Below are 25,816 nucleotides of genomic sequence, written 5' to 3' on the forward strand. Positions count from 1 at the left end.
CATTAACCAGCACAAGGAAATTAGTATTCAAATATCCAAAACATCCAAAACCAAATTGACAACATCAGGGCAATCAGGAAAAGTACATAATTTTGGCTAAAAGACAATGTTAGATTGAAATGTGCTAATGGGCTTGCTTAGGCTACACATATACAACAACAGCAGCAGAAAAAGATTAAAATTAGCAGTCTAGGTAATATGAACTTTAAAATAGCAATATAAAATGCAAATAAAATACATATACATACATACATACACATACAAATACATTTACTTACAGTATCTATATATATAGTACATACATGCATATTTGTAAACAAAACAATACAATTATCCAAAAGGGATTTTAAAATTATAAACTTCTCTTACAGACACCTGTCAGACCTGGAAAGGATAAAGTATAATAGCTGATGTTTTATTTTCAGGAAGCAATTTAGATGTCAAACCTAATGCATGGTTCTCAGCATCCTTCCTTTTACTGGCATAGCTTCTAATTGTACTTCTGCTATTAAGCCATCTATGTTGTTACTGTTTAGTTTCTTACGCACTATGAACTCTTGCCAACTAATAACATTAATGACTAAATGCTTCAGCAAGTTATGTTGAAGTACAGCCCTGGCAGAGAGGAACACTGCCTCTGTCATAGCACAAGTTTTGTTTTCATGGATTTTCAAAAGAGAACGTAAATGATTCAGCATTATTTGGTTTCACATATACTGAATCAGTATTCTACAACCTGGCCATTGGGCTTTAAATCTGCTACTCTCTCTAATGAATGAAAAATGCAGATTTCTGAAAATACACATAGATCAGGCACATTACTGGATAAGCCACTTTGAATTAGATGTTGTTTAGGAAATCAAAAGGTCATTTTTGTTGTTTATTTGTTTAGTTGCTTCCGACTCTTCGTGACTTCATGGACCAGCCCACGCCAGAGCTTCCTGTCGGTCGTCAACACCCCCAGCTCCCCCAGGGACGAGTCTGTCACCTCTAGAATATCATCCATCCATCCTGCCCTTGGTCGGCCCCTCTTCCTTTTGCCTCCCACTCTCCCTAGCATCAGCATCTTCTCCAGGGTGTCCTGTCTTCTCATTATGTGGCCAAAGTATTTCAGTTTTGCCTTTAATATCGTTACCTCAAGTGAGCAGTCTGGCTTTATTTCCTGGAGTATGGACTGGTTTGATCTTGCAGTCCAAGGCACTCTCAGAATTTTCCTCCAACACCACAGTTCCAAAGCATCTATTTTCCTTCTCTCAGCCTTCCTTATGGTCCAGCTCCCGCAGGACCATAAGGTCATACTTCGGATGAAAATCTTTCATCAAAAGAACCTGCTTTTTCTAGTACCTTTTTTAGCTGCAGGATACATTTGGAATTTTTAGATGGAATTTTACCAAAAATCTCACTAATGGTTGCTGAGGTTTCTTTGTGATTACAAAATAGCAACTGGGGGAGACTTAAACAGTTATACCACAATGCTACTCATTACCCACTATAAATTAAGCTCAACTTAATATACATATACTAACATGGACTAATGGTTCATAGAATATCCTGACTTTCAAGCATATAATATATATGTGTTATGCGAGTTACTGCTTCTGGTGCTGTGTGTGTTTATATGTAGCTTTGTTATGGCTGATGTATTTTCTGATGTGTTTAACTCATTAGTTTTCCAGAGCTGCTTGGCAAGTGGGTAGCTACAGTATATAAATAAAAATCTTGTGTGCGTACAATGTGAGTTATGCTACCTCTGATAATTAAGTAAATTCAGACACATAGTACTTCAGGTTGAAATAGTACAAGCAAAAAAATCACTTAGGTCCTTCTTTGTTTTTTCGTGTTCTTTATTATCTCATTCACAATGCTAAAAAGCAAGAAAGGATAAGTTTTGGCCAAGGCAGATGCTGAATCAGGAATTTGTCTTCTTCTATGCCATTGTCTCATATTCTTGTCTTATCAGCTAGAGCTGTTGATTATATTTCATTTATTCAGTGGTTGAGGGAAGGGGGAGGGGGCAGAGAACAGGAATTTCTGCTGCAGCTTTCATTTGTGATTACAAACTGTGTTTAATCAGTTGATTTTTTGTGTGTTTTTCATCCACTATACTTTCCCCAAACCAATTGATTAGCTTGTTTTGCTGTTACATCTAGATCTGTCCATTTTGACAGCAAGTTCCTCATTCCACAATCGTCCTTCCTAATAGTATGGTAAGACAACTCTTGAGGGCATCTTTTTCTCAGGCACAACCAGGTCACCTTGTGCTGTGGGTGCAAATTTTCCATTCAAATAAACTAGCCTGCCACGTATGAGAGTCGCAAACACTTTACCATACAGTTGAAACCCCATGTATGGAGTCAGCTAATGTGAAAGGAAAAAGAGAGAGGGAGGGGGAAATAAGGATAATATAAGTGGAAAAGTCAAAATCCTGGACCAGATATTTCTAATTCATCTGTAGAAGATACCAACAAGACAAGGCAAGCCAATGGCTTAGCATAATGGAAAATTCCAAAATAAGAATTTGTCTAACCAGAAGAGGAACATACAAGTAACAGAAGGAAACAAAAGAGGAACATATGGCCCTCCAAATATTATTGAACTCCCACTATCTATCACAGTTGCTAATGTTGGGTTGGAGCTCCTGGGAGTTGTAGAACAGCAGCATTTGAATGGCCACTAGATCTAAATATGTGAACTGATTCATACTCTTCAGCAGGAAGATGAAACCTGGGCAGGATACAATACATTCCCAGTTGCATATTACCTCTTTCAAGCAATACCCCTTTGCTTGAAGAGTGCAAATTCTTAAAGGGGGAGCAGATCAGCTTGTAGGTTCAGGCGTGTGTTTTAAATATCTTTCTTTCTGATGCTGAAGTGGGTGGGTATGAAGATACATAGGGGTTTCCCCCCCTGTTTTTAAAGGATAATTTTGGTTTTAAAAACTTAAGTGTTTTAAGCATATTTGAAGTTTTAAGGTTATGTAAGGTTTTAAATAATATTTTCTTTAAACTATTTTTTATTTTTGTCTTTCTGTTTTCTGCTTTAAAAAAATGGAAAAGCATTCTTCCCATTTTTAGCAAGAGCCCATCAAATTTCAGTGGTGCAGAACTGGGGCCCTAGGAGGTACAGAAAAGTAGTTTGGGGCCATAGGACTATCCACTCCTACTTTAAATAGTGAAATCCCTGAAGGAGAGTATTCTTCCTCTTTCTACGATCTCCTGTCTAGTGCACTTCTTATGCCACTGGGTAGGTGCAATGGAATAGGAGATACCTCCCTCTTCTAACAAAATCAGGCTTGTGGCTTGAGTTCTATAGGCTCATGAACATTATACTCAGTTTCAGTTCAGAAACAAGCTGCAGTTACTCAGGTAGTGATACAACAATCTGAATTCTGCAAATCCATCCTTTTTTATTGATAATTTAAGATACCAGATGTAAAACTGATTTTGACCTCTTCTGTATAAATGTATGTAATTGCTAGTGTATTTTAGGATTAATGCCTAAATGAAGCAATCCCTCTGACATAGTGACTTCTGACCTGAAAGAGATAAAGACTAAATAGTCTGTAAATAATAGAGCTTGGAAAATAACAAGGAGAACTAAAGGTATGTGGCCATGCTTATTAAAGACAAAAGCATTTAGGGAATTGCCCAGCAAGGACCCTGGGAGTTGGGAGCAGTGGGAGAATATTGAAAATATGAGGTTTTCCCATACCTTATGCTTGTGATGAATTATGTCTTTATTCACCTGGAAAACAGTACAGAAAATCTCTGCAGTACAAGTGAGTTTTGGAAGTGTTACTATATTTAAAATATTTCCCCCATCCCAATATTCTTTGCTGTATCAGAGAGAATGGGAATGTCTTAACTTTTGCTTTCTTGGAGGTTCTGAGATTTGGATTCCCATAGTTACAAACATTCAAAGAAAAGCAATGCCAGAATTACTGGCAATCTAATGACTGAAAATTAATGGTGTCAAGGCTATTTTTTAATAAGTATTAACATAATTCAAGCATTTTTTGGTGCAACTGTTATCTTGTAATGCTTTTTATACTGGGAACTTTCAAAACCTAATGACTATTTGCACTGTTCTCCCATAAATGTGGCAAATTTGATTCTCAGCTGGGTATTATATAATTTGCAAGTTTTCTAGAATGACAGCATTTGTTCCTTATACTCTTTTCCTTATAAATACCCTTTTTTGTTTCTGTGTTTGGCCCCAAGGTAACTCTCAAAGTATTATTACTTCTCCTTTATGTGGCTGAATCAGTACAAACTTATTCTAATTTATAAAACAGTTGAGAAAATCACCTGTATCAGTCACATCAACAGTAACTATAGATCAGTTTAAACAACCAGTAATTAATTGAAGTTACAGGCATAAAATAGTGATGAAGAAAAATACATAAAACAAATTGTAGCAAAACCAAATAAAATAATATCAATTATTAAATGGATATAAGTAATTCAAAATGAAATAAATAATGAACTTTTCAACCAAATGCTCTTCAGAAAAGTTCTGTCTTTAGTAGCTTCCAGAGCATTAGAGTGAAATTCTCTTTCATCATTACCTTAAATTGTCTCTCTGGATTCCAGATCACCAGGTCTGCATCCATCCCTGGACTAAGAGAACCTTTGCAGTGTTCCAGCCTACTCAAAATGGCAGGATTTTTGCACATTAGTTTCACTATTTCATGGAAGGAGAACCCTTGGGATTTTGCAGAGGTCCAGAAGAGTGGAAGACCTGCGTGATTTTCAGTCAAGATTAGGGAGAAATATATTTTCAGATCTTGTAGAACTCTGGTTTTACTCAGTTCCCATCCTATTTCCATGTAAAGTCACTTATGATGATACGTTGATCTACCGAAGGTTTCGTTAGGAAAGTTGTGCAATGAACAATTGAAAATACTTAATAGGAAATAATTAACACTTGGTAGTGTTAAGAAAAATATGAATTTTGACTGGAATAAAGAGAAGGCATAACAAAGATTTTCGCTATTAATTCTGAACAACTGATTCAAATAAGTCCATGGCATAAGATAAAAGATTATGCAAGCAACTGTGTTATTTAAGGATAATGAATAATGTCCTTACTTTTTTTTATTTGTCAATTAATAAGCAAAAAATATTGTATAAAATCTACAGTTGTCTAGAAGGTACAGTGTTAAATATATAAATTAGAAATAGAAGATGTTTCTTCTCAAAGATATGATTCAAGATTAAGTTAATTATTGACTCTGAAAGATAGGTAGTTGAGGGTATTTTTTAATGTTTCAATCTAAAGATATGGGGTTAAGATTATAAGGCTAATTAACATCAGTTCAGTTAATATGAATCAATTACAATATGTGGTCATCTTTGTACAAAAATGATGTAAATGATATAATTTTGGAATTGTATTTTTTGTAACATCTAGAAGCTCATTAGATGTCTATAACTAGCAGCAGTTTAGCTTTTTCAGAGCTGGGTAAGATTATATTTGCTGTGATAATCAGATAATGATTTTATGAAAACTGTATGATTAACTGATAAGATTTCTTTAATAATATGAAAACCCAACCTTCACTTTAAAAGCAATGTGTTGAATCCAAAGTTGATTCTCCATGTATAGTAAAGTTCCTTCCATTGATGAGTGGAACTGGGATCCAACAAAACCTCCCACTTGAAGGGGGGGAGTGAAGTGTAATTTCTATTGACCCCTCCTTTGTCTTCTTATTCCAGAACCACCATACACTCTTTTGGAAAGTTCCCCAACCCCCAGGGTATATTTTTAGTGGAAGTTGCAGGGAAGTTAGAGAAGAGATAAAGTCTGGCTCTCTTTTCCAATGGGATCATTTAATTTGCAAAGTTCTATGGCACACTTAAATCTAACTCAATGAATTTAATTTACACAGTGAAAAACTAAACTATTTGTAATATGAGGAAAGTACAGAACATCACAGTCAATAGCTTTTTAAAGTAATATTTGAAGAATCAAATTAACTTTTACTATACAATTTTAAAAGAGTTGTAAATGGGTTCCTTTAAGATTACACTTCAGGTTAACTTCTTTAGAATCTTTTGTCAACTCTCACAGCAAGTGCTAATAACATATACTACAAATCTGTAGGCTACAAATACTACATAAGATTTAAATACTATTTAAGGAGCATAATAACATATACTACAATTGCAAGATACAAATCTTTGCCTTTCCTAGTAATAGGTATCTATTCCCAAACCTGCCACTGTGGCAGGGAAAGGATTTCCTTGGGCTGGGTCTGCAAGCTTCTCTCAGACTGTTCTTCTATCCAGACTTCTCCAAATTGCTCTTTCTTCAGCTCCTTCTTTCAGAATTTAAACTAGGAAGTGGTGCCCTGTTACCATTCTTTGCATAACAGTTCTAACACCCAGCCGTCACTCAGATGTGATCAATTAAGACAACTGATCACTTCTAACTGACCGTGAAGAAGTTGTTATATTTACAGATTGAAATCATTCTACCACATTTTCTCTAGGCAATCCAAAGCTACCTTTATGTTTTTCACCTTGCCCTCAAAGGCTGTAGAATCTCTGTATTCTTTCACATAGAATTAGACAAAGCAATATTTTCAACTTGACAAACAGCCTCCCTTCCCAATGTTCTGAAAATAAACCAAACTGCACTACATGAAAGAATAGTGTGATTTCTTATATGAAACCTTCCTATAATCTAGGGCCATGCAGTGAGTCTTTTTTCCCCCTTTCTTTGCCACATCTTCTCATGGAATGAACAAGACAAAAGAACAGCATATAATACACAGTTATTACAAACACCTTACCAAATTGTAGTGAGGCAATCCCTGACCGAGCCTTAAAGAAATCCCCGCTGTCCAAATCCTTCAAGCCTTGATAACAAGGTCTATGAGCAGAGACAACCATGTCTATCTGTCCTACTTTTAAAGCTGCCCATAACTGTTCCTAGAGAAATGGGAAAAAGAGAGAAGTTTATATCAAAGAACTATTTATATTTGGACAAGAAGTAGTAATTGAACGATTGAAGTAACACTGTCAGTTAATCCAGGACTAATTTACAGAGAGATATTTCTGCAGAGTGGTAATTCAACCTGGCCTTGCAATCTGCCCTAGCTGTAGCTTCTGGACCAAACAAAGGATAGCCAATACAAAACACATTACAGTAATCTAAACATGGAGTTATCAGCATGTGAACAACTGTATTTAGGCTGCCCCTGTCCAAGAAATAGTACAGTTGATGAGACTAACTCTAGAAGTACCCCCAGCTGCATATCTAGCAGAGGTAAACTCCCTGTTCGTGTACCTGGGAACCGTCATCCCCCATGCCTTCCCTGACAAAGTTTCAGTCTTGTCAGGATTCAATCTCAGCCCTCATTCATCTTATCACTGAACCCAGACATTTGCTTAGAATATACACAGCCTCTCCTGATTCAGAGAAATAGAGTTGAGATTTAGTTGCATAGTCATCTCCCGACAGCTACTCCTGACAGTTTCATAAGGATGTTAGCTAAGTTTGGGTCCAAATAGTGTTTTGTAGCACCCCACAGCATAGCTGTCTGGGTGTAGAGGCACAGTCACTCAATACTACTCTCAAACACTATTCTTGCAAGTAGGAATGAAACCGCTGTAACAGAGTGCCCCAATTCTCCTACTCACAGAGATGATCCAGGAGAATTCCATAGTCAGAAAAAGTCACTAAGAGATCAAGCAAGATCACAAGAGTCACAACCCCCCCCCCTTTTCTGCAGGAGATCACCTATCAGGGCAACTGTGGCTGATATTGTCTGAAAACCAGGAGTGGACTCAGACCAAAAGGAGTCCAAATAATCAGTGTACTTATGGAACGTCTACAATAATAAATCTGTTGATGCACTTTTTTGATTTTTTAAAAATGATTTGCTTCTTGTTATCTAACCAAGACACATATGGCCCCTAGCAAGGTTCTTCTCTTGATATTGCAGCTTGCAAAATTTGACATGCCTTTGTTAAGACAAATGCTACTGTTTGTTCTAAAGCTCATTTGGTGTAACTGTTTTGCTTTATTAACTTGCAATGTATATTTTTCATTTACAGATCCAAACATTATACATACTTCCATCTATAGATCTTAATTAGCTCTGCATTTTTACTTGAGTATTTTATTTGCTTTATGAAATACAGTTGAAGTTGTTTGCACTATGACTTTAAATCATGATAATCATGGTTAAAAAATAATAGATAGGACAGGGCTGACTTTTCCTATTTTTTACTGTCAGTATTTTTGATTGCAATCAGTATTAAATATGTTAAATAAATTTCTGATGTGAAATTCCCAGAGTTACTTGGGCAATTGAGAAAAGGGAAATAAATAAATAAGCTTTAAATGTCACTATCAAAGTTAATTATCTAAATGTACAGACCTATCAAGGTGAAGCAGAGCTGTTTTACCTCATTGCTTTATCCTCTGTGCAGTAGAGGGCAGATGGAATTCATTCCATATAGATTTGCATTTTGTATTAGTTATTAATTACTAGATAATACAACTCATTAACTTAAGAATAGATTTAATTAAACACTGATTAGTTTCATTGCAGTCATAAGTACATCTCTCTGACTGCACAGTGTACAAATAATTTCAATTTTCTATTCTGGTTTTTCAGGAAAATGTTCATTCTTACTGTTGTTACAGATAACAGTCATATTTGTTTTGTTGTTGTTTATTTGTTCAGTCGCTTCCGACTCTTTGTAACTTCATGGACCAGCCCACACCAGAGCTTCCTGTCGGTCATCATATTTGTTTACTACTGTAAATTCCTCATCCAAAATATTTTCTTTTCTTTTCTACCTTTCGTAAGTTTATCATTTCTTATAGACATCATGAGCCCTCACCTGGTTGACTTTCCCTCTGATGGGAGGACAGCATTTGTAGTATGTTCCTCCTGGAGGAATGCATTCAGATGTCAGGCTGAGGTAGTTTAGAGTAGTTTCTACAGTGATTGGTGCCCCCTTTTGACGAGCATCATTGATGATGGGCAAAGCTTGAGCAGAGGAGAGATTAAGAATGTGGCATGGTACCCTGTAGGGTTGAAAGTGTTTGCTGAGTAAACTGTTATTGATCACAGTTTGGGCCAATCACTTCAGTTTTCTAGGACTGAAAGAGAATAGTTGTATAGGAAGTGTATGGCCAAAATATTCTAGAAATAGGAGTGACATGTATTATAGAGCAAATAGAGCAAATTTGTTATATGTAAAAAAATCACTTTCCAAATTTCTTTTCAGAAATGCTAAAATCTAAGATTTGTTTGGCTTTTGTGTGTGGCAGAGTTTTTAATCATCTGTCACTAATGCTACTGTGACTGAGCTTTTTTTTTTTTAATCTATTCAATCGTGTCCAATTCTTGGAGACTGCCTGGACAAGTCCCTGAAGTTTTCTTGGCAAGGTTTTTCAGAAGTGGTTTGCCCTTGCCTCCTCCCTAGGGCTGAGAGAGAGTGACTGGCCCAAGGTCACCCAGCTGGCTTTGCACCTAAGGCAGGACCAGAACTCACGGTCTCCCGGTTTCTAGTCCAGTGCCTTAACACCAGACTGGCTCGCAATACTATAAAGGGCCAGTTAAGTTTGTCACCATTTGTGCAATTAGCAATTGCAGGAAAGGCTCTTTACAAATGCAAGTAGAGGCCACCTCAAATTTATTATGGAAGTGGCCTAATTTTAATTCATTATTTCTCACTGCAGTCCCTTTTTTTAAAATCAGTTCGATTGTGTCTGATTCTTGGAGACTGCCTGGACAAGTCCCTGCAGTTTTCTTGGCAAGGTTTTTCAGAAGTAGTTTGCCATATGGCTCATGTCTTTGGTGCCTGTTACATGCATCTGAGGGGGAAAAAAAGCTCCTATGTGCTCCAATTACGTGAATAGTGACTTTCCCTTTGTATTGCTTTGGCACTAAAACACAATCAAAGAATAAAAAATCAGAATGAGGCTGGTTACAGTGTTATTGCCTCACTTGTACTGGAGGCAGAGTTCAGCAATGGTGAGAGCGGCCTCCACTTCCATGGAATCAGGACGCAAGCCCAAGAAGGCACTGTATTCTGCAGTATCCACAGCATCTGTGCAGGCAGAGGAAAAGGAAGCAAACATAAAGCATTAATAGTTATTCTAAAAAATATATAAGGCTGGTGCATGAAGCCAGGAAGGAGGAGAGAGAGCATATCCTACTTTGTCAGTGCAAGGAAACCAGCCAGCCTCCAGAAGTATTCAGTCCAGCCCAGCTGGCCTCCATGTAAGCCCTGTCCAACCCAGCAGTGCTGGGGGTCCTTATCTGTTGTATTAATTAGTAAGACAGAAGGAAGAATAGTTTTACCAGGACAGGAAGGAGAAAGGAGAGAAAAACAAGGAGGGAAGCTCCTTTTCATGCTTTTAATATTTCACGTTTTTAATATTTCTTCCTCTGAATCTCTCTTTCAAGCACACTCTAATTGTGGAGTGCCTAATAAGAAGACCAGGATGAATCCGGTTCAGGGCCATTTGGAAAGGGAATGGCTTACCTCACAACAAAAGATAAATTACCTAGCAATAAATGGTGAAGAAAGTCTATTTTTATGTAGGTAATAGCCTGATCCTTCAGCAAAGGATCGTTACCTTGTCGTGGTGTTGGAGCTTGAGCACCTCAATGATGCCATGAGCTAAACCGTGAAGGGCCACCCAAGACGGGAAGGTCATGACAGAGAGGTCAGACTAAATGCGATCCCTGGGGAAGGTAATGGCAACCCACCCCAGTATTCTTGCCGTGAAAACTAAATGGATCAGTACAACCAGAGATATGTCGGTATAGCATCGGAAGGTGAGACCCCCAGGTCGGAAGATGGTCAAAATGCTACTGGGGAGGAACAGAGGATGAGCTCAACTAGCCCCAGACGTGATGACGCAGCTAGCTCAAAGCCGAAAGGACGGCTAGCGGCCGACGGTGCTGGTGGTGAACGGCGAATCCGATGTTCTAAGGATCAACACACCATTGGAACCTGGAATGTAAGATCTATGAGCCAGGGCAAATTGGATGTGGTTATTGGTGAGATGTCAAGATTAAAGATAGACATTCTGGGCGTCAGTGAACTGAAATGGACTGGAATGGGCCACTTCACATCAAATGACCACCAGATCTACTACTGTGGACAAGAGGACCACAGAAGAAATGGAGTAGCCTTCATAATTAATAGTAAAGTGGCTAAAGCAGTGCTTGGATACAACCCAAAAAACGACAGAATGATCTCAATTCGAATTCAGGGCAAGCCATCTAACATCACAGTGATCCAAATATACGCCCCAACCACAAATGCTGAAGAAGCTGAAGTAGAGCAGTTCTATGAGGATCTGCAGCACCTACTGGACAACACGCCTAAAAGAGATGTTATTTTCATCACAGGAGACTGGAATGCTAAGGTGGGCAGTCAAATGACACCTCGAATTACAGGTAAGTATGGCCTGGGAGAACAAAATGAAGCAGGACATAGGCTGATAGAATTTTGCCAAGACAATTCACTCTGCATAACAAACACTCTCTTCCAACAACCTAAGAGACGGCTTTATACATGGACTTCACCAGATGGACAACACCGAAATCAGATTGATTACATCCTTTGCAGCCAAAGGTGGCGGACATCTGTACAGTCGGTAAAAACAAGGCCTGGAGCTGACTGTAGTTCAGATCACGAACTTCTTCTTGCACAATTTAGGATCAGACTAAAGAGATTAGGGAAGACCCACAGATCAGCTAGATATGAGCTCACTAATATTCCTAAGGAATATGCAGTGGAGGTGAAGAATAGATTTAAGGGACTGGACTTAGTAGATAGGGTCCCGGAAGAACTCTGGACAGAAGTTGGCAGCATTGTTCAGGAGGCAGCAACAAAATACATCCCAAAGAAAGAGAAAACCAAGAAGGCAAAATGGCTGTCTGCTGAGACACTAGAAGTAGCCCAAGAAAGAAGGAAAGCAAAAGGCAACAGTGATAGGGGGAGATATGCCCAATTAAATGCAAAATTCCAGAGGTTAGCCAGAAGAGATAAGGAATTATTTTTAAACAAGCAATGCGCGGAAGTGGAAGAAGACAATAGAATAGGAAGGACAAGAGACCTCTTCCAGAAAATTAGAAACATTGGAGGTAAATTCCAGGCAAAAATGGGTATGATCAAAAACAAAGATGGCAAGGACCTAACAGAAGAAGAAGAGATCAAGAAAAGGTGGCAAGAATATACAGAAGACCTGTATAGGAAGGATAACAATATCGGGGATAGCTTTGACGGTGTGGTCAGTGAGCTAGAGCCAGACATCCTGAAGAGTGAGGTTGAGTGGGCCTTAAGAAGCATTGCTAATAACAAGGCAACAGGAGACGACGGCATCCCAGCTGAACTGTTCAAAATCTTGCAAGATGATGCTGTCAAGGTAATGCATGCTATATGCCAGCAAATTTGGAAAACACAAGAATGGCCATCAGACTGGAAAAAATCAACTTATATCCCCATACCAAAAAAGGGAAACACTAAAGAATGTTCAAACTATCGAACAGTGGCACTCATTTCACATGCCAGTAAGGTAATGCTCAAGATCCTGCAAGGTAGACTTCAGCAGTTCATGGAGCGAGAATTGCCAGATGTACAAGCTGGGTTTAGAAAAGGCAGAGGAACTAGAGACCAAATTGCCAATATCCGCTGGATAATGGAAAAAGCCAGGGAGTTTCAGAAAAACATCTATTTCTGTTTTATTGACTATTCTAAAGCCTTTGACTGTGTGGACCATAACAAATTGTGGCAAGTTCTTAGTGGTATGGGGATACCAAGTCATCTTGTCTGCCTCCTGAAGAATCTGTATAACGACCAAGTAGCAACAGTAAGAACAGATCACGGAACAACAGACTGGTTTACGATTGGGAAAGGAGTACGGCAGGGCTGTATCCTCTCACCCTACCTATTCAACTTGTATGCAGAACACATCATGCGACAAGCTGGCCTTGAGGAATCCAAGGCTGGAGTTAAAATCTCTGGAAGAAACATTAACAATCTCAGATATGCAGATGATACCACTTTGATGGCTGAAAGCGAAGAGGAACTGAGGAGCCTTATGATGAAGGTGAAAGAAGAAAGTGCAAAAGCTGGTTTGCAGCTAAACCTCAAAAAAACCAAGATTATGGCAACCAGCTTGATTGATAACTGGCAAATAGAGGGAGAAAATGTAGAAGCAGTGAAAGACTTTGTATTCCTAGGTGCGAAGATTACTGCAGATGCTGACTGCAGTCAGGAAATCAGAAGACGCTTAATCCTTGGAAGAAGAGCAATGACAAATCTCGATAAAATAGTTAAGAGCAGAGACATCACGCTGACAACAAAGGCCCGCATAGTTAAAGCAATGGTGTTCCCCGTAGTAACATATGGGTGCGAGAGCTGGACCATAAGGAAGGCTGAGCGAAGGAAGATCGATGCTTTTGAACTGTGGTGTTGGAGGAAAATTCTGAGAGTGCCTTGGACTGCACGAAGATCAAACCAGTCCATCCTCCAGGAAATCAAGCCAGACTGCTCACTTGAGGGAATGATATTAAAGGTCAAACTGAAATACTTTGGCCACATAATGAGAAGACAGGACACCCTGGAGAAGATGCTGATGCTCGGGAGAGTGGAGGGCAAAAGGAAGAGGGGCCGACCAAGGGCAAGGTGGATGGATGATATTCTAGAGGTGACGGACTCGTCCCTGAGGGAGCTGGGGGTGTTGACGACCGACAGGAAGCTCTGGCGTGGGCTGGTCCATGAAGTCACGAAGAGTCGGAAGCGACTAAACGAATAAACAACAACAACAATAGCCTGATCAAAAGGCAGTTTTTAAGCATATAGCTAGGGACTGGCTACATGGAAAGATGGATGTATGGGGGTATGGTGTACATGGATGTGTGGTGTTTACAAATAGCTTTGGACTATCAACTTGGAGGTTGACCACACACATTTTTGTTTTGTTCCAACTCCCACCTGCAAAGGAATGTACCCCCCATCTTGCCACATGGATATGCCTATCAATGAGTTCTACACATAGTAACTGCTAGATCATACTCACTCAGGAGGACCCATCATTACCTCCTCTTTCCTCTTCTTTTTTAAAAAAACTGACCAACATTTAAAGCTCTCCCTTATGACCAAGTTAAAGTGCTATCTAGCCTTCTTTGAGCCAACAAAAATACCTGTTGTGTATCACTTAGGTTATTTCTGAACAGGGGTCTAGAAGAGTCCCAGACCCTTGTTCAAAAATAGTCCAAGTGGGGTCACAGGCATAGAGCACTTCTGTGCTTGCAATGTGTCAGTCAGACATCTTCGAAGGTATCTAAACTCTCCATTGCAGGCACCTGCCCAAACTTGCCCCACTATATTTTAAGGAGATGATTTACGTCCCACCCCCTGCCCTGCCCCACCACTTATCTGAGGAGAAACAAAGTCAGGGAATGCCTCCAGTCACTTTCCTTAATTTGTGCCTCATTAAAACTGTAAGGACAGAATCACTTGCCAGCCTTGATCCTGAGGTACAATAGGGCTCATCTGTCAAGGAAGGGTAATTTAGGCTAGCATATTTTTCTGGTGGTTCAAGGACTGGAAGACAGCTTATTAATATGGCCATGAGGAAGAACCCAGATTGCCTGCAAGACAATTCCAAGTATCTGAACACATTAGAATGTCCTTAATATTCTCCAGGGATACTCACAACTCTATACATGTCCCAAGGATGTTGTAACCATTTCTGGTGCAACTCAAATCTTCCTTTGTTCTTTGTCATAAAGAAACTGTTCTAAAAATATTGTGATTTCTAAACAATTCACTGCTTATACCTGCTGCCTCCTTGCAGTCTCCTGCCTTAACTGTCCTTTGATTGTGTTCATTCTTATTATGCACTTCTTTGTTAGTGCAAAGTAAGTTCTAAGCTAAGCAAACAATTAAGTTTGGAAGAAAACAAAGAGATGTTGACAGATTTGGGGTGGGTTGCAGTGTGAAGTGCAAAAAGAGGGCCAGATCCAGAAGCTGTCATGTGATAAATGAGGGTGGGTATAAGAAATGCACCCATGTTTTCTAGCAAATATATTAGATGTATACGAAAAAGGAACTATACTTACATACTATACTGTACTTACCCTCTTGGACAGGCATCCATTGACTTGGCTCCTGTTCTGCATGAAACTGGGTAAAGAGTCCCAAATAAAAAGAATTTTTAAAATCAAGTTTTTAAAAAGCTTTACAGAAGGTAGCAATGTAACAATACCTTCCCTTTTTAAAAAAAAACTGCTAGTTTGAAATAAGGATAACATGAAAAAAGGATAAAGTTATCAGAATAACATTATTCTGATTATAAGTTCATAAAATCACTTTCCTTTTGGCTGATTTACCCATACTGTTGTATTGTATTTGTAGGTCTTCTATGTTTTCTTGGCTTTCTTCACTTTCTTTCTTGCCATTCTTCTTTTCTTGCTTTTCTTCTTTTATCCTTCATTGTTTAATGGATTTTCTTCTCCCAGAAAATCCATTAAAGAATGAAGGACAAAAGCAGCTGCATTATGTCTTTTGTTTGTATGTATGACTATTTTAGAGAGCTAGTTTGATGTAATGGTTAAGGTACCAGGCTAGAATCGGAGACGGTTAGTTCTAGTCCCGCCTTAGGCACAAAGCCAGCTGGGTGACCTTGGGCCAGTCCCTTTCTCTCAGCCCTAGGAAGGAGGCAATGGCAAACCACTTATGAAATTTTACCATGAAAACTGCAGGGACCTGTCCAAGCAGTTGCTAGTAGTCAACCCAAAGACACACACTCTCTCTTTCTCTCTCTCTCTCTCTCTCTCTCTCATTCTCTCCCTCTCTCTTTCTCTCTCTCACACACACACATTACTATTTTATATTTCCCATCTTAAATCTATTTCTTTTGAAATAAGGAAAAAAATAGAAGCAGAACTGAAAAAATAAAGAACAGTTACTCATAGAAGATAATAACTGGACTATGTGTAAAATCCCATGTGTTTGCACAATAAAAACATTGTTTGGCCCTATCCTTGGAATTTTCTGTAACAGAGAATAGCATTTCAGTGAACCCTTCAGAAGCCCAGATCCCTACCAGAAGCACACAGTTTGTGTCTTGTAGTTCATTCATTGCTGCATGTAAATCATGCAGACTCAGATGGGAAAAATCCTCCACACCGGTGGCCATCAAGAAGCATTGAAATCCAGGCACACCGGCCTTCAGCATTGGTAGGAGTTCAGCCTAAGATAGGCAAGTTGAGAAAAAAGGGTTTAGAGTCCCCAGAAATATGAGATTAACAATATAGAAAGCATACTAATAAAATGAATGAGGCAGAACAATTACTAAAGTGTTTACTTCTGTTACCTTGCTATGTCCATAGGCATCCAGCTACCCTGAAAGCAAATCCAGTTATGAGTGGGCAAGTCCCCAAACTATCAGCCCCACATCTCAGAAAGATCACCTTATTACTGTCCAAGCATAGGCCATACTGGAATTCAAATATTTTAACTTGGAATTGAGATTTGGGCACCTTACACCAATACATATTTGGAATCAGCTGGAGCAGTTCAGATTCAGTGATTGTCATGGTTACTGTTCCAATGTTCCTGAAAAACATCGTAACGGGTTCCCATGCCAAGGGGCTGACACGAGTTGCTGTACGGGAGGGGGCTGCTCCTGTTCCTTGTACCAGGCTGCGATGCGAGGAGTGAAGAATGAGGAATGCATGTTTGGGTTATCTCGCCTTGTGGAGGACGTTTCCCACAGACCGGCAGGAACCGTTAGGGGCACCTGTGGGGCATGGAATTGTACTGGCTTTGGGGGGAGGGATTGGGAGTTGCTTGGGGATTTATTGGGAGACATCCCGCGCTTTTACTATTCTCAGCTTTGCTTGTGATCCTGCATACTATTCATTATTAAATCAGATATCCATGAAAGCCCTGTGTGAGACTGATGGTGATTTTGAATAGGCAATCATTACAGTGATTTAGAGTAAATCTTCATTTCCACCCTTTAAATTAATAATTCTCCAGCCAGATTTGAATGGGTATGGTAATCTCAGCTGTCAGGCTTCACAGCAGGGCTTGGCAGTTATTCATAAGAATCTAGACACTTAATTCCTTCTCCTGCACTTAACTTGATCTGGGAGAAAACTCTCATATACCACTCAGCTAGTTTAGAATCTTCATTGCACACAAGGGTGATATCTTAAACACAGCAGCTGATTGCCTTGCAGTGCAAAGAAGCCAGAGCTCTAGAGTATGAATTCTATTTTTTTCCTGCTTCCCCTCTAAGTTAATAGCCAGAACATCTGTGGAAGTCAAAGAAGTCAAGATGGCTGCTGCAACCATACAACCTCTTTTTACATAGATCAATCCATGTAAAAAAGGGCAGAACTTTGATTTGCTGATTATGGTCACCCTCAACTTCTTTGCCCCCCTCCTGGACACTTCTGGTTAACAGATACTTGACCAGTCTCTTGATGGACTTGGAAAGCATCTGAGATATGTTTACGTGCAGTTCTTTCTAACCTAGGAACTTCTGATTCCCACCTTGCCAGCTTTAACCCTTATGGTTCTCCTGTCCATTGAGCCCTTTTTCTTTTCTCCATGAAAAGATTATCATCTTTGTTCCCAGGCAATCCAGTGAAGGAAGCAGTCTTTGGACAGCCTGTTTAGTTTCAGAGCCTTAACTGCAAATGGATTAAAGCCTCTTTGATCTGATAAATTTGGTCTAGAACTTATCTCATACTCTAAGGAACTTGAATTAATTACTATGGGTTTTTTTTTGGTAATGCTATTTAACCAGGTCAAGCTACATTAATTTTAGAAGAGAGGATTTTAGATACAGAAGGTCAGTTGGAAGTAACTGTTTGCTCTGATGATGTATTTATAAATAAAGAATTTCCAAATTTCAAACCAACACTTATCTAGATCAAATCTCAACACCCACATTTAGAAGACTTCTAATGTTTGGCCCATTTCAAAGGATTCCCTTTGTGGCATGGCTGCCAAAGAAAGCATCACCCTTATCCTTCTTTACTGCAGGTCTAAAAGGACTTCTGTTTTCAATTGATCACTCCTTTCTTACTTTAATTTCCAGGGAAGTCTCACATGTTTTATTTGCACTATTTACTAGACGGCAATGGTAATTCTATTTCCTGAAACATCACAAAATTCTATTACATAGTATAATTTGTATTGCTGTAGATTGATTTCTACGGTACTTGTTTAGCTTTTTAGTTTTTACTGCTATTACTTTTTATATAGTGATATTTATAATATTTATAGCAATATTTATAATAATCATGTCACACAACTTTAAACTTTACTATATTGTACTATTTGCACTGCGGTACTAAAAGGTCATTAGAACCAAGGTTGTGTTTGCTTGTTATACTGTATAGACTTTATTATGCAATATGTTGACTACATCATTATATTAATTTATGTTTTGCCTTCCTGGTGATTCCAGGTAATAATCTGTCCAATTGATTCCAGCATTCTGTCCAAACATCTAAGCAGGATAGGAGGAAAATATTTCTCCCAACCCTACATAAAAGGAATGAGATACAGGAGTAGGCTTCAGTTATTTTCACTGAGAATTAAACAGAACAGAAGTCTAATTGCAATATGTGCCTGAAACACGTAGCAATCAGGAGAGAAGTGCAAAGATACACTATTCTTCCCCAATCTGCACTCATGATATTGTATGAAAAGAATTAGGCTAGAAAAGTATTTGGCTTACATACAAGTGAAGTGAAGAACTATTTCTGAATGACTGAGAATATGTAAAGGTCCTTGTCTACCCATCAATTTTACTCATACCAATCTGGAATTAGAAAATAACAATTTTCAAGTTAAAGAGGGTTTTTTTTCTGGTTTATCTTCAAACATACTGTCTTTTATTTAAGAAACAGCACTATTTCCTTTGCCCTTGAAATCTTCAGCCTGTGGAACAGAGGTGGCCACCAGAATTTTTGGATCCAGCCTGTGACCTCCTTTCTTTTTGCAGTGCAGTAATAATAATAATTGAATGGAATTCATTCATGGAATTCATTCATTCATTCCATCCATGGAATGGAATTCATATTCATTCATATTCATTCATGACCACTGGAAGAATTACATTGGAATACATTTATTTCTGGAATTCTCCCTCTTTTGTGTATGTGTATGTGTGTGTGTGTTGACAACTGTCCCTCCAAAGTATACTGTATATTGTAATACATGTGCACTGCTGAGTACAAACCTGATTTCCAGGAATTATGCCACCCCAGAAGGCAACGTCAATATGGCATTGGCCCTTGGCAAATTGGATTTTGGTATCAAGGGCAGATAAGGTTGTGGTTGTAGGATTGCAATGCCTGTTGGTGGGGTTAGAAGAGAGGATGATGTTACCTGAAAGCAATTTCTGGCCCAGTCAGTAAGGTACCATAATATGACTTATACACAGCACTAGGGGTGTGCTCAACTTGAGCCAGACTGAATCAATCTCTTTGCTTTTCTCTGCCTATGTTCACTTAATTCCCCGGGGAATTGATGGGCTCCCTCTAGTGGGAATATGCTGGGCTTTCATATCCTAACTTTCCTCTAAAATGTAAATGCAAATGCAGTGAAGGCATTTTGAGGGCAGATAATCAATTTTCTCTAAAAAGCTCAAAATACAACACAGCTCCATCTCATATTTTTATCAACTTAATAACGGTCCATAATTATGGGTCTGCAAAATACAAAAAGTCATACACTAACCTACAGATTGGATTTATACAACACTCTAGGCTAACATGTGGTGGCTAGTTTGTAAAAAACACATTAGTGAGTGATTGGCCAGTGAGCTTTGTAGCTAAATGTTGATTTGTACACAAGAGTTTCCATTTTAGTTTTGAATTTTCTTTTTCTAGTGCAATACCCTTGAATGGATAGGAAAGGCACAGCATAAATTTGTTAAATGCATTAAATAATGATTATGCCACAGTAGCTGGCAGTGCTATTTGTTTTTTTATGTGTGCGTGTGTGAATGATGTAATATAGGGTTTTTTTGTAGCCATTTACTTGGGAGTCCTGAAAAGAAAGACTTTTTTCTTTTGACTTTTGATGTGGAAATTGAAAATAAAAATATACCTTCCATTATATGAAGGCATAATTATCTTATCCTACAGCACCTTAATATGTCCAGTAGTTGGCACTGCAGGATCACTTTAGGAACTTTATGGCACACACACACACGCACACAAATTGCATTGCCAGAAGATTGCTTTTGGCCAGAATAGTTTCAGGGACAAATTCCAAAAAGATAGGCTATAGGCTATAGAAACTGCAAGGAGCTCATCTAATAATAAGAAAGCAAGAAAGATGCTGGGTAGTATCCTATGCACTATGAGCACAAGCATGCTGCTCATGCTGGAAAGATTCTTTTCCGAAATTCACCTTCCCAAAAATCTCTCCTGTGCTTGCATTAGGAGACTCTCAGGAAAAAAAAAAGCATCTTAAATATATGCATAACAACAGCTATAGTAGGACAAAAAATGGGAGAGGGTGTGTGTATATGTATGTATACACATACACATACACACGCACACACATATACATAAACACACACACACACATATATGCATATGCATATGTACAGTATACGCATATGCATATGCATACATACCAGTTTGATGCAGGGGTTAAGGTACAGGCTAGAAACCAGAAACTGAATTCTAGTCCTGCCTTAGGCACAAACCTAGCAAGGTGACCTTGGACCAGTCACTCTCTCCCAGCCCTAGGAAGAAGGCAATGGTAAACCACTTCTGTAAAACCTTGCCAAGAAAACTGCAGGGACTTGTCAAGGCAGTTGCAAGGAGTCAAAACTGACTTTGAAGACACACACACACATAAACTCATATTCAGAATCATTCTCATATACACTGTGCTTTTAAAGCAATGCAACAACAATATTGATTTGCATTCCAACTTGGAAGAGGAAAAATCTTCATTCCATTCTTCCAGCTCTCTGGTACCATACAATGGCATGTCAACAATGGTGGTGATCCCTCCTGCAGCTGCAGCCTTAGTCACACATGTAAATCCCTCACTTGCTGGGCATCCAGGCTCACAGATATGTACATGAGGGTCTATTATCCCGGGCATGACCACAAGGTCCCCAACATCGAGTATCTGTAGGCAGAAGAAGTCATTACAGAACACCTATTGATGCGGTCTTTAAAATGTTTGCCCCTAATGCAAGCAATTCATTCAAAACACCATGTTATCACTTAGCTTTTTAAACTGCTTTGGAAAGTTAACGAGAATTATGGCCAATATTCAATATAATCATAAACTGGGAAGCACACTAAATGTCTTGCACTGTTCTTAAACCCATTACAGTAGTTTTGTATTGGACTGCAGTTCACAATAATTAAAATGTCTAAGCTATTCCCTTTATGCTAAAGTTCCTTTTATGCTAATTTTTAATGACAAACCAGCTTCTGATTTTATTTGTAGATAATACCTTTTGCAAAGATCAAGATTGTTGCTGGAAAAAGAGACAGTTCAAGGGTAGAAAAGAATGGATGATTAATATTTACAGTGAATTATAATTTGCATGCATGAATAACTTCAGTAACTGCAATTGTTTGTCTTTTCAGCACCTCCTGGAAATGTATGGTCTTCGAGAGGGTGAGTTGCCTCATGTCATTCCTGATTAATTGGGGTATCATTGTGTTTTTATTTTTGGATGATCTCATTATCTAGTTTTCATTAACCTGCAAAACCATTCTCAGAGTTAGTTCCAAGTGTTTTAAATCAAATTAGGGAGGGTGGTATGACAACAAAAGATGCGCTATTACTCTGATATTACTAGCCTTGTTTTCATTAGAACTCTAGTTCCCCGCTATTTGGGAAGAGGGAATCTCCAGTTATTCAGTGCAAAAGTTGGTGCAGCATTCTGTTTCCACAGTGTCCAACCAGATACCTATAGAAAACCCACAAGCAGGACAGAAAATAGAGTACCGTAGTCTGCATCACAATTTCAGTTACTTAAAGACATCACCAAACTGTATTCTTATGATCTAATATCAAGTCCATTCATATTCTGAATCAAGAGATTCAGCACTACACAAGAATCGGTGTTGCCATTCATATCATTTTAAAAGGAAAACAAACAAATTCATGGAGGATAAGGTATCAATGGCAACAGATCACTGACTATATGTATATGTATATATGCATATACAGACACAGCTTGCTTTTCAATGCCAGTTGCTGAGGAATACAACTGGAGGGTGGTTTCCATGTATTTCCTCTTTATGCGTTTCCAAAGATATCTGTTTAGCCATTGTGAAAAATTATTGGACCAGATAGATCTTTACTTTTTACACGTAGGGCTCTTCTTAAATTTGTATAGCTAGCTGCTAGTACTGGTAATCTCACACTGATGACACATGGATGATTTTCATAAGAAAGAACCCATTGCTTTCCCCCCAAATTACTTCCTGTGATCCAAGCAGTGAGAAAAACTTGTGGGTAGTTCAAGAACAATTCACATACAGAAAAATATATGTCAATTATTAGTGGAAAAAATTTGGACAAGACAGTGTGGTATCAGCAGAGAGTAATCATAAAGGGTCATTGGCCCAAAAGTTAAAAGTTCAATCTGCAGGAGAGAGGCAAGGAAAAATCAAACAAATCCTTATCCTGCCCTTTGGCTGTAATGGTGAAGATGATGTGCAGTTTATTTCTGATTTAATGGCCATAAATCTAATCCTCAACTCTTTTACAGTGGAATCACAACAGCGTAACATTGGTGTGACTAAGTGGAGAATTAGCCTCAGAGATGTAGTATTAGGTATTGAGATATTCTCTTATTCAAATACTTGCCAAGTATGTATGTATGTATGTATGTATTTATTTATTTATAAATCATATTTATATGGCCACCAATCTCACAGAACGTGACTCTGGGTGGCATACAATAGTATATATATAATATAGTGCTCTGGTTTATATTTTACATTCACAGTAGGCTTGAAGTGTGGCTAGGAACAAGATGACCTCATCCAAACCTAGTAATGATCCTTCTAGGCTTTCCTTTTCCTGAACACCCTTAACACTCCCTTATGTTGTTGAGGATTTTCTTGGTCATAGTAACCCACATACCATATAATTTCTTTAAGTCTTATTGTGAGTCAAGTTCTTCGATAAATCTCTAGGGCTGCTAGTAGCAGTTAACAGTTGTTTTGTTCTCTTGCTGAGAACAATAGGAGAGAAAAAAATCAGAATCCAAGCTATATAAACATATGCTTTATCATTTCAGCACCAGGCCAAAGCATCTTTTATATTCTTATGCTTTTAAAAATTAAAATTAAAAAATGTTTGGATTTGTTTTTATGCTGCTTTTTGCATTTCTGATTGTGGACTGTATTTTTACCTTGTTTCTCTACTTTATTTGTAAATTATTCTGAAATGGTGTATTGAAGTATAGTATGGAAATCCATAAATAAATAGAATATAATACCAATTCATACCTTCTCAAGATTGGGTCTGGCCCAAATTCTCTTTGGCAAAACATCACTTATTTTGCCATCAAATATTACAATATCTGCTGGGCCAATGGAATTATCCAGTACCACTCTGTTGCTCCTGACAGTCATAATCTCTGACCCCACTTCCACTTTGGTTGGCCCTTTGTTAAAAATAAAAAAGGAGAATTTAGTAATAAAGAAAAACAAAGATACTTTCATTTCTTCTGAGGGTACTCTTTCTATTAAATACAAATGTATGCTAAAGTTTAGGCACTGTGGTGAAAGGTATATTTCAGTGAATCCCCAAGTGACCAAAAGCTGACACAGTCTTTACTTGGTATAAAATTAAACACAATGTCTTTCGGTAAATTTGTACTATTTATGTGCAGTTGTTTAAATATTCAAAGTAAGAAAACATTGAGAGGCAACAGGGATGAGACACTGATCTCTAAAAAGATCTGAGCCAGTTGCTCAAGCACTACACCTTTGGAAGCACCAGGAATAGTCACATTGTAAGAGCTTATTTTTCCTACCTCACCTCCCGCACCTAAAGAAACCTTTTCAATATGCTTTTCTGGACATCGCTAGAAGGTAGATTCTATTGAACTCCACACACAGAACAATTTTCCTTAAGTCGTACAGAGTCAATAGAATCAGTGGTCCATATGTTGCTACAAAGTTCTTAGTACTGATTTATTGATTGGTTATGTGCCATCCAGTGGATGTCAACTTTCAGTAATCATTTATTTATTTGTTTGTTTGTCAAATTTATATGGCTGCCCATCTCACCCAAAGTGACTGATTTTAAATAGTCAAGAATTGTTACTGGCAGTTAAGAATGGCTATGGATGCTACAGTGACATTCAGACCTGGTTCAATTCAATTCATTCAGTTTGGTATGGCTGCCCACTCCAGAAGACTCTGGGTGGCTTACAACGCCACCCCCCCCAAACAGTTAAAACAGTTAAAATCCACATAGGCAGTAAAACAACTAAAAGGACAAGCAGTACAAAAATATGAATGGGCCCTCAGTCCTGACTGTGCAATGCACTATGATTCTAACGCACTGACAAAATACTAATTTCTCTGCTGACTTCATCTCCCTCCGTCTAGACTCTTCAGTCCAGTACTGGAACACACCAGCCTTCTTTTGCCCAGTGGTTCCTCACTCACCTGTCTGGGTGACGCTGCTTTTCCTAGACATGTTATGTTGATGGTGAGGATCAAAACCCCTCGACTATTGCTGTCTGTTTGCTGGTTCAGATTGTTCAACCTCTTAGTGCACATTCACATAAAATACTACAAAGCAAAAATAGTTTCTAAACCACAATCCACAAGCCTGCTGTAAGTCTGCTCTTGACTGAAAGACTGGATATAAATTGTGTGAATAAAATAAATATATTCTACACCTTCTACTCTGAGACCTTGAAAGTTAGCGATTGTACTGATGGAGTTAATAATTAAGTGTTTGACCTCTTACAAACAGAAATTTAGCATTCTTCTATGAATGCCAAAAAAGAAAAAGAAAACAGTGGAGAGGTTTATAATTTTTTTTTAAATCAGCTGCCTGAAATACTTTAAGTACTGTTAAATTAAGAAGTTCCATGAGAGTTGTGTGCGGAAGATCACCATTCACTACAGCTCTCAAGAAACACCCGCAGGTAGTAATGGGAGTGCCATTGCTTATGTTGCTATTCTTTTCATAATTAAAAAGAAACTCTGGAAATGGATTTGGGGGGCTTAGCTTCCCTGTTTATCTTTGTTGACAAAGATAAATGATAGTGAAGTAGTAATGGTTAGTAACATGATCCTCTCAGAGTGTCCTGGTGGCTTAGATGGGATGGTGAGGAGCAACCTTGCCAGTTTAATTTGTTATCAGTCATATCCATATGGCATAATTTTGTGAATGTGCAGGTGGCAGCCATTTGCAGCTCAATTAAATAACAAGATCACAAGCATGCTTAACAGCTATCAAACAATGATAACATTAGGCACACATTTAGCTCTAGGTTTTCTACAGCAGCCAATCTTAGCTAAACCTGGCCCATCATTATTTTCTGAACTCTCCTCTGTGTTCTGCAGTTAAAAGAGGTCTCTTGGAAGAGTCTCTACAGAATAAGTTACCACCACTGAAAAAGAGCTGCCTTGAAAACTATCAGCTACACTTGTTTCAAAGGAACTTTCTCTAATAGTGCCAATAACCTAAATTGGCAGCATTAAAATATTGTGTTACTGTTTGCAAGACATTTGAAATGAAATGTCAGTAATATGCGGAACAAATTTAGAAAGTTTCCGATAAAACCATACAGA

At 38.4% G+C, this 25,816-nt stretch overlaps 1 protein-coding gene across 2 annotated transcripts; it reads right to left on the minus strand.

The window, feature by feature from the left end:
- On the minus strand, positions 1-24,870 carry LOC134499950 (allantoinase, mitochondrial-like). Of its 2 annotated transcripts, XM_063306872.1 has the most exons (12): positions 24,680-24,870; positions 23,510-23,667; positions 21,010-21,161; positions 19,249-19,363; positions 16,093-16,239; positions 15,125-15,170; positions 9,971-10,073; positions 8,859-9,045; positions 6,797-6,935; positions 4,568-4,740; positions 3,712-3,744; positions 1-2,358 (listed from the first exon to the last, which is right to left on the minus strand). In XM_063306872.1, the coding sequence occupies exons 1-12, from the start codon at positions 24,708-24,710 to the stop codon at positions 2,197-2,199; spliced, it is 1,446 nt and encodes a 481-aa protein (XP_063162942.1). In that variant the 5' UTR covers positions 24,711-24,870; the 3' UTR covers positions 1-2,196. The 2 variants fall into 2 exon arrangements, with proteins under 2 accessions (XP_063162942.1, XP_063162943.1); XM_063306873.1 differs by lacking the exon at positions 3,712-3,744.
- Positions 24,871-25,816: the final 946 nt, after the last annotated feature.

This window comes from Candoia aspera, chromosome 6 (assembly GCF_035149785.1).
Source record: "Candoia aspera isolate rCanAsp1 chromosome 6, rCanAsp1.hap2, whole genome shotgun sequence".
NCBI classification, from domain to species: domain Eukaryota; kingdom Metazoa; phylum Chordata; class Lepidosauria; order Squamata; family Boidae; genus Candoia; species Candoia aspera.

Bases quoted from the DNA above. Each gene is read 5' to 3' on its own strand.
- LOC134499950 (XM_063306872.1), bottom strand. From the start codon at position 24,710: ATGTCTAGGAAAAGCAGCGTCACCCAGACAG. The intron at 15,171-16,092 runs GTAGGGATCTGG...CTCTTTACCCAG, and splicing joins ACACAAACTGTGTGCTTCTG to TTTCATGCAGAACAGGAGCC. The intron at 3,745-4,567 runs GTAATGATGAAA...ACTGTTTTCCAG, and splicing joins ATCCAGAGAGACAATTTAAG to GTGAATAAAGACATAATTCA.